This window comes from Onychostoma macrolepis, chromosome 13, assembly GCF_012432095.1.
Source record: "Onychostoma macrolepis isolate SWU-2019 chromosome 13, ASM1243209v1, whole genome shotgun sequence".
Taxonomy (NCBI): domain Eukaryota; kingdom Metazoa; phylum Chordata; class Actinopteri; order Cypriniformes; family Cyprinidae; genus Onychostoma; species Onychostoma macrolepis.
Window position 1 is genome coordinate 31,678,217 of NC_081167.1, and position 9,493 is coordinate 31,687,709.

A 9,493-nucleotide genomic window follows, 5' to 3' on the forward strand; every position below is an offset into this window, starting at 1 on the left:
GTCTTAAAGCATTTGTAAAGTTTCCTTTCCTTACAAAAAACTAAGAATTGTCCGGGAATGTGTATGCATCTCTTCCGGGTCAAACCGATCTGAGTGCATTGTGATGTTTAATGTCAGTCTGACCCTCAGACGGTGTTTGCTGACGGTGATCCGTGTGGAGGGACAGCATCTGCTCTCAGTCCTCATCAGCTGTGGCTGGACAAGGCCGACATGTGTCTGAGTCTGAACCTGATTCAGCCTGCGAAAGTCCTGCTGACTCACACACACCTGACAGCCCAGGTGAGCAAGCACACACACGCACACACACATACACACACATACACACACACACCTGACAGCCCAGGTGAGCAAGCACACACACACACACGCACACACACATACACACACATACACACACCTGACAGCCCAGGTGAGCAAGCACACACACACATACACACCTGACAGCCCAGATGAGCAAGCACACACACGCACACACACACACACACACACACACCTGACAGCCCAGGTGAGCAAGCACACACACACATACACACCTGACAGCCCAGATGAGCAAGCACACACGCACACACACACACACACACACATACACACCTGACAGCCCAGATGAGCAAGCACACACACACACACGCACACACACACTCACACACACACACACACACACACACACACACACACACATACATACACACACACACACACACACCTGACAGCCCAGGTGAGCAAACACACACACACCTGACAGCCCAGGTGAGCAAACACACACACACACACACACACACACCTGACGGCCCAGGGGAGCAAGCACACACACACACACACACACACACCTGACAGCCCAGGTGAGCAAGCGCACACACACACACACACACACACACACACACACACATACACACACCTGACAGCCCAGGTGAGCAAGCGCACACACACACACACACACACACACACACACACCTGACAGCCCAGGTATCAATCATTAATCAATCATTATTCATTACTCATATTTAAACATTTCAAACAACACACATCTTCAGTTTGGATGGTAAATATAAGACTTTTGTGTAGTTTTAATCCAGCTATTCCTGAAGAAACCATATTTTTTCATATGTCTGATTTAGATCAATTGATTTAACTCATAACTCTGTAAAATAAGAATATTGCTCTAAATTTAAAGTGAAATCAAGACATAAATTAAGACCACTACTGTTCAAAAGTTTGGAGTTGGTCAAATGTTTTAATGTTTTAAAAAAGAAGTCTCTTCTGCTCACCAAGGCTGTATTTATTTGATCAAAAATACAATATAAAGCTGCTGTTTTCTCTGTGAATATGTGTTAAACTGTAATGTATTTCTGTGATGCGCAGCTGTATTTTCAGCATCATTACTGCAGTCTTCAGTGTCACATGATCTTCAGAAATCATTCTAATATACTGATTTACTGCTCAACAAACATTTCTGATTATTATCAATGTTGAAAACAGTTCTGCTGCACAATATTTTTGTGGAAACTGAGACACATTTTATTTTTCAGGATTCACAGATGAGTAGAAATATCAAAACAGCATTCACCATTACAATTTATTTTTCAGAAAAAATATGAAATAAAAAAAGCCGTCGATACTTCTCATATGAATGATGTTGTAAATATATTTAAATATTTTCACTGGAAAACTGGAATTTAAAGATTAATTTCAGTCAGTCATCTGCTGTTCAGATATGTGCTACTGAAAAGATTCAGTGGATTCAGACTCTTTAAAGCTCTTCTTTCTGGAGGAACTTTAAATGATGTGGTGAATTACATCCATCTCTTTCCTAATGCATGTCATTAATATGTTTCAGGAGCTTGGAGACCGGCTGTCATTGGCTAAGAGTTTACAGCTGCTGGCGGTTCTGGCCAATCAGGAGCAGCGGTTCGTCGAGGCTCTCGCTCTGCTGCAGGAGGCGCAGGAGATCGGAGGAGACGAGGAGTTCTGCTTCCTGCTCACTCAGACGCTCCTGACGACCGTAGCGGAACAGGAGGAACAGGAAACGCATCATCAGGTGCAGAATGAGTGACAGCAAGTTGGTCCCTAAACTAAAGTGTGACCATTCCAATAAACATTTCTTTAATTTTTATAAAATATATATTCAAGTATATGTATGTGAGGGGTTCTTAATTCCAGTCTTGGACTTGCCTAAACTGAGTGATAAATGTGATATTTAAATGTTAATTTTTTATTTTTTTTTTTTTTTTTTTACAAAAGGCTTCTTTAGTCAAATTAAAATAAAACAGCATTTGTGTAAACATTTACTAGAAGAGTTATGTAAAAGGAGAGTTAATGTAAATCGAAAACATTTTGTTCTCGCACTAAAAACTTTTTGCACTATTAATAAATAATCTTGAAGAATTTTCCTTATCAATATTAACAGTAAATATGTGGTGTGTGTTGTTGAGGTGTGTGCGATCACAGAACAGGCCTGCAGAGCCTTCACAGCTGTTCTAGAGCAGAGACCGAACCAAGCTTCAGTCCTGCGCTTCTTCATCGCAGCGCTGCAGACCAGGTGCAGTTATGGATCCTCAGTTTATTAATCTGAGCTGAATTACAGCGACATTGATCCGTCTGTGTGTGTGTGTGTGTGAAGGGCGGCTGTGCTTCATCAGCGTTTGTTGAGTTCTGCCGATGCGTCAGTGGAGATGCTGAGCTCGGTGTGTGACGCGCTCAAACGCGCTGCTGCTGAACTGCTGCAGCTGGGATACAGGACACACTCCGCCGAAGCCACTCTAGAACACGCCAACACACTCAGGTGAATACGCTAACACACTCAGGTGAACACGCTAGCACACTCAGGTGAACACGCTAGCACACTCAGGTGAACACGCTAACACACTCAGGTGAAAGCGCTAACACACTCAGGTGAACGCAGCTAACACACTCAGGTGAACACGCTAACACACTCAGGTGAACACGCTAGCACACTCAGGTGAATACGCTAACACACTCAGGTGAACACGCTAGCACACTCAGGTGAACACGCTAACACACTCAGGTGAACACGCTAGCATACTCAGGTGAACACGCTAGCACACTCAGGTGAACACGCTAACACACTCAGGTGAAAGCGCTAACACACTCAGGTGAACGCGCTAACACACTCAGGTGAATACGCCAAGCTAACACACTCAGGTGAACGCACAAACACACTCAGGTGAACGCGCTAACACACTCAGGTGAATACGCCAAGCTAACACACTCAGGTGAACGCACAAACACACTCAGGTGAACGCGCTAACACACTCAGGTGAATACGCCAAGCTAACACACTCAGGTGAACGCGCTAACACACTCAGGTGAATACGCCAAGCTAACACACTCAGGTGAACGCACAAACACTCAGGTGAACGCGCCAAGCTAACACACTCAGGTGAATACGCCAAGCTAACACGCTCAGGTGAACGCACAAACACACTCAGGTGAACACGCTAACACACTCAGGTGAATGCGCTAACACACTCAGGTGAATACGCCAAGCTAACACACTCAGGTGAACGCACAAACACTCAGGTGAACACGCTAACACACTCAGGTGAATACGCCAAGCTAACACACTCAGGTGAACGCACAAACACACTCAGGTGAACACGCTAACATACTCAGGTGAATACGCCAAGCTAACACACTCAGGTGAATACGCCAAGCTAACACACTCAGGTGAACGCACAAACACACTCAGGTGAACGCACAAACACACTCAGGTGAACACGCTAACACACTCAGCGCTAACACGCTCAGGTGAACGCACAAACACACTCAGGTGAACACGCTAACACACTCAGGTGAACGCACAAACACACTCAGGTGAACACGCTAGCACACTCAGGTGAACACGCCAAGCTAACACACTCAGGTGAATACGCCAAGCTAGCACACTCAGGTGAACGCACAAACACACTCAGGTGAACACGCTAACACACTCAGGTGAACACGCTAACACACTCAGGTGAATACGCCAAGCTAACACACTCAGGTGAATACGCCAAGCTAACACACTCAGGTGAACGCACAAACACACTCAGGTGAACACGCTAACACACTCAGCGCTAACACGCTCAGGTGAACGCACAAACACACTCAGGTGAACACGCTAACACACTCAGGTGAATGCACAAACACACTCAGGTGAACACGCTAACACACTCAGGTGAACGCACAAACACACTCAGGTGAACACGCTAACACACTCAGGTGAACGCACAAACACACTCAGGTGAATACGCCAAGCTAACACACTCAGGTGAACACGCACAAACACACTCAGGTGAACACGCCAAGCTAACACACTCAGGTGAACACGCTAACACGCTCAGGTGAACGCACAAACACACTCAGGTGAACGCACAAACACACTCAGGTGAACATGCCTTTTCTTTTTTTTGGACATTTTGTAACTTTGGGGTCAAATATGACTTGGAAATATTCATGACCTATATTAATCACCTTTCAGCTTTTTGCACTCTAATACTCCTCTTGTGTGACAAATCAGTTTTTAAAGCCAAAATATTCTGTGTGCACCCATTTAATTCCACGTCTCTCCGTTATGAATAGTAATTTCCCTGAAGTGAATACACACTGCTGTTTGTTGTCCAGCTGTAGTAGGCTGGAATCAGATGTGTGATTTTTGTCTCTTTCTTCAAGAATCCTGGCTGCTCACGCATCGAGTGCAGAAGAGAAACAGCGCCACCTTCTGGACGCGTTCAGCCTGATGAAGAGCGCCGTGTCTCTTCAGGAGCAGGTTCTCACTGATGTCCTGAGTGTTCTTCCGCCTCACGAGGTACGAGATGTGTTTAATCATCACTTCTGTACAGATGTTGTCTGTGCTAATTTTGGACCAAAAATCTGCAGAATTTATACCAGCGGGAAATAAATGACACACTTCACCTTGACTGTAGCTCAACAGTGTTTGGTTTACATAATAAATAACTACACGCACACACAGTGAAACAATGTTATTGTGAAATATTATTCACAGTGAAATCTATCTATGCACACACATTTATACACACAGTAAAACAGTAAATATTGTGAAGGATTATTAGTATAAAATAATGATAAAATAATTCTATAATAATAATAAATAATTCATCATCTTTTTATTTTTTTATTCTGTTTTACGTGTATTTCTATTCTGTTTTCCATTTTAATATTTTTACACATTCATTTTATATTAATTTAAAGTAAATTTAAAGCAAAACAGTAATATTGTGAAATATTATTCTAATTTAAAACAAATCTAAACACAAATTGTTCTAAAATAGGCATAATTTTGTCATATAAAATATATCTCTGTTCTATTATATATTTATTTTATTTAAAAATATTAGTATTTGAAATAATATTAAAACAATTTAAAATAATTGTCTAAATACAAATATACAAACTATACATTTTTAATTCAGTTTTTTTTTTTTTTTTCAAATACTATTTCTATGTTGTTTTCTATTTTAATATATTTCAGAGACTTTGCATATTAATTTGAATGTCTTAATTATCTCCCAGAAGCGTGTGACGAATCTCCTCAACACCTGCGATAATCTGGTTTGTTTGTCGTTTGCCGTTCCTCCACATGTGCTAATGTGAACTCTAAAGGACAAAACACACACGGTTTGTTTCCAGAGGAACAAACACGATTAGCAGACGGGAAATGTGATTTAGTGTGGCGTTCGTTAAGCTCGCTGTGACGCGACCCGGTGGTCTTCTGTGCCAAACAGCACACGGCTCCTCTAAACGACACGCTAATTCATTTTGCCTCATGCTGCATTATGGATTTTCATTTTCCCGAACGGATTATCTTATTACAAAGCTCTCCGGGTGCTCATATTTATGAAAAGAGGGCAATGAACACATTGACCAAATGTGGAAATCTGAATTGCTAAAGTAATTAGACTCTTGTGCTGTTTGCACTCTTTCCATTTGAAGGATTAGTTCATGCAAAAATAGTCTGTCGTCATTTATTCACCTTCCAAACCTGTCAAACACAAGATATTTTGAAGAATCCCCAAACTGCTCTTTTTCCATGCAGTAAAAGCAAACCATGATCAGAGATGTTCAAGCTCCAAAAACAACAACAAAAAGCTCCATAAATATGGATTTCTTCTAGATTTTGTGTTCCACAGAAGAAAGTCATGACCCATATGGTTAAATGAATAAATAAAGAAATACATTTTTTGCCAATGTATTTTGGGCTATTTTTGTATATTTTTTAAATATATTAAAAAATATAAATATAAATATATTTAAAAATGTATTTTCCCTTTCATATATTTTAATCCATGTGAACATATAGCACATTTGAATAAAAATTAGCAAGGAACATACATTACAAATTATATATGTGTGTGTGTGTGTGTGTGTGTGTGTGTGTGTGTGTGTGTGTGAAGGTTGACACTAAATATATCTTCAATTTTAAAAAATATATTTCATTGAGCTTCACTGTTTACAACATATATTTAGCATATATTTAAAATATATTTTGGCCAAAAGCAACTTGCTGTATGGCAAGTAAATGATTTTTTTAATCATGAATTATCCCTTCAGATACACCGAAGCGCTGTTTGTTTGCAGGTGTTTGTGTGTTGGATCCTGCATGAATCAGAAAACACCTGATTTAATGCTTGCTTTGGACTGATCCTCCACCTACAGCAGATGGAGCTGCCGCCCTGAAAGACAATAAATCTAACCGACGACGCGCAAATATATTTCAGAGAGAATGTTTGGATTCTATATTCACTTGAGATCAACAATTATATATTGTATGTAAAATATGGTTATTCTGTCAAGCCCCTCAAATTTTCTTCAATAGATGGACAGTTTGAAACCTTCTTAAAATGAAAGACATTCTTAATTCATTCAAAGTTGAATCATTTGTGTAATAGCAATTAAAAACACACAAAGAAGGAAGAAAAAGTTGCACTAAAAGTAAAACCATTAAACTGAAAAAAAATATATACATATATATTCATGTCTGTCCTTTCATGAATATTTTGGAGCGATTAAACTGAATAACATCAGAGGTGCTTCTGACGGTCGTCACGTGATTCGTTTGTGAGCTGGTCGCTCCTGTAAGACCTTGTTGTCGGGTCATTTCCTGTATTTCCTCAGTCTCTGGCCCTGATGAATAATTCATGACTCAGATTTACAGCAGGCCAGACGTGTGTGTGTGTGTGTGTGTGTGTGTGTGAGTGTGAGAAGCACTTTCACTGACTCTGGTTTCTACAGTTGATCACATTCATGAATTAAGAGTGCAAACAAATGACTTCAATTTCATAAGACATTTCAGGTGGTGTAGGGATGGTCTTATTGATCCTGAAGTATCGATATATGGATACTGATGTGAGTATTCAAAGTATAGATACTCAAATAAAAAATATGGATACTAAGGTGTGTTTTATTTACCAGAGATTGTTTATTTAACAAAAAAATAAAGCGTGCAATATGCATTAAATTGTGTAGGATAGAACTATTTTTCGATCCCAGAGCGTTCACTCACTTCTGACAGTGCATTCAAACAAAGGGCAGCACGATGCTTATCAGAGGACAGAAAAACATATATGTTTGAGTTATTTCACAAGAAACAAATTGAAATGGTAGCTTACATAGTTTGAGCAATTGCATTTATTTAAATTGAACGTTAAAAGTTCATACTGATCATGTTCTATTCTGTAATGTTAAAATGAATCATACACTGTCAGAATAAAAAGGTTGCATTTTATGCATGCAACAGCCTATCACTGCAGTCGCTTATGAAAATGAACCACGGTTTTACTAAAGTGACTAGTGCACCTATAATATTTGTAGATTTCCACGGTTACCAGTAAACATATTTTAACATTTTAAGCATATTGAATGTAAAAATGTGTTTCAAATATAATGGTGAGTGGGTATCATTACCCATTTTACTCTTAGTAATTTAATAATTTAATAAATTTAATAATTTCATATTTTTCCCCAATGGTGATGATTGTTAAATAAAACGGAAAAAGAAGACAGTTCTATTCTTTTAAATAATAATTTATAACAAAATAATTTATAAAGTTCAGTTTAGAATATCCTATCGTATCGGTATCGGTATCGGCGATACTGACCTTTAAAAGTATCGGTATCGTATCGAAAACATTCCTAAGGTGGTGTAAACATGTTCTTTATTAATTCATGTTCTTGGCCTTAATTGGAGTGATTCATCAGTGCCTGTTATTCAAAAAATTTATGTTTGTTGTAATTTTCAGTAGAATGTAATAACTCCGTTCAAGAGTAAATCCTCTTCAGATTTGACTTCATTCTGATAAGAAACACACTTAACATCATTGTTTTCACTTTTATTAATATGTCAGGTTGAACTCTTGATTCATATTCGACCCAAAGAACAATGGATGTTGATTGAGAGTCAGGAATCCACACTGATTCAGTGAGTGCTGCTTTCAAACCAAAGCAGATCAGAATGAAGATTACTGCGAGAATAAACAAAAAAAAATCACAATATAATGCAAATATAAACATGTCCTATTTTACTGACCTGAGAGAAACTGGGTTTAAGAGCGACGTTTTGTTTTAGAGAAGACAAAGACTGCCTGATGTTTTTATTTTGATGCAAAATGTAACTATATTATCATCTGTACATTATCATCCAGCTCTAATCTGATTATTGCGACTATAAGGCATGAATATATTAAGATATTATAAACATTAACACCATAATTTTCTGTAAAGCTGCTTTGAAACAATGTGTAAAAAGTGCTAGACAAGTTTAGAATAACATCACTAATTAATCATTCACAACAAGACAAGAAACATTAAGAAAATTAATATAAACTTAAAAAAAAAATAAAAAAAAGTAATTTAATTTCAAGCTGTATGAATCAGGGTTATTATAGTTAACTAAAAATAAATAAATAAGACTGTTTTGATTTTATGCTGTATAAATCAGGATTATCATAATTGACTAAAACAAAAAACATAAATGTATTACTTTAAATAAAGTAAACGTTAACTGAAATAAAATTAAATACGTAAAAAGTTAAAACTGTAAAGAAATATATTTTTTATACTTTTTTCAGCTAATTGTCAAGGCAACATTTCCATTTAGTTAAACTTGATGTACTAAAACAACTAAAACTAAATATTTAACAATAATACTAATAATAAAAATTACAAAAACACACAGCAAAAACATTTTAACTAAAATGATAATGGAAAATATAAAAATAAATATTAATAACTAATATTAATAATAAATGAGTAAAAATGATAATTGTATCTCTAGTATAAATGCGTGTTGACGTTAGAGAAGTCCAGATAGACTGATGTTGTTGTGTGTTTGCTGCAGTCCGGCTGGCGTGGCGTCCCCGCGGCCCGTGTGTGTGTGCGTCTCAGACTGGCCCTCGCTGATCTGGCCCTGCTCATGCTGGACCTCCAGAGCGCAGAGCAGAAGAGGAAGTCCATCGCTCGGGACAGGAAGTCATCAGTG

General features: G+C 38.3%; 1 protein-coding gene across 5 annotated transcripts in view; it reads left to right on the top strand.

Annotated features, from left to right (window-relative positions):
* LOC131552649 (cilia- and flagella-associated protein 46-like) overlaps positions 1-9,493 on the top strand; it is an 85,977-nt gene that overhangs the window by 46,614 nt on the left and 29,870 nt on the right. For 4 of the 5 annotated variants that reach the window (XM_058796554.1, XM_058796556.1, XM_058796555.1 and 1 more), the window contains exons 35-40: positions 118-279; positions 1,835-2,035; positions 2,430-2,536; positions 2,618-2,779; positions 4,669-4,804; positions 9,353-9,493. The exon at positions 9,353-9,493 is cut by the window's right edge and continues 57 nt beyond it. In XM_058796554.1, the coding sequence (XP_058652537.1) occupies positions 118-279; positions 1,835-2,035; positions 2,430-2,536; positions 2,618-2,779; positions 4,669-4,804; positions 9,353-9,493 (909 nt within the window). The remainder of the gene's footprint in view (positions 1-117; positions 280-1,834; positions 2,036-2,429; positions 2,537-2,617; positions 2,780-4,668; positions 4,805-9,352) is intronic. The other variant, XM_058796557.1, reaches the window with a different exon arrangement.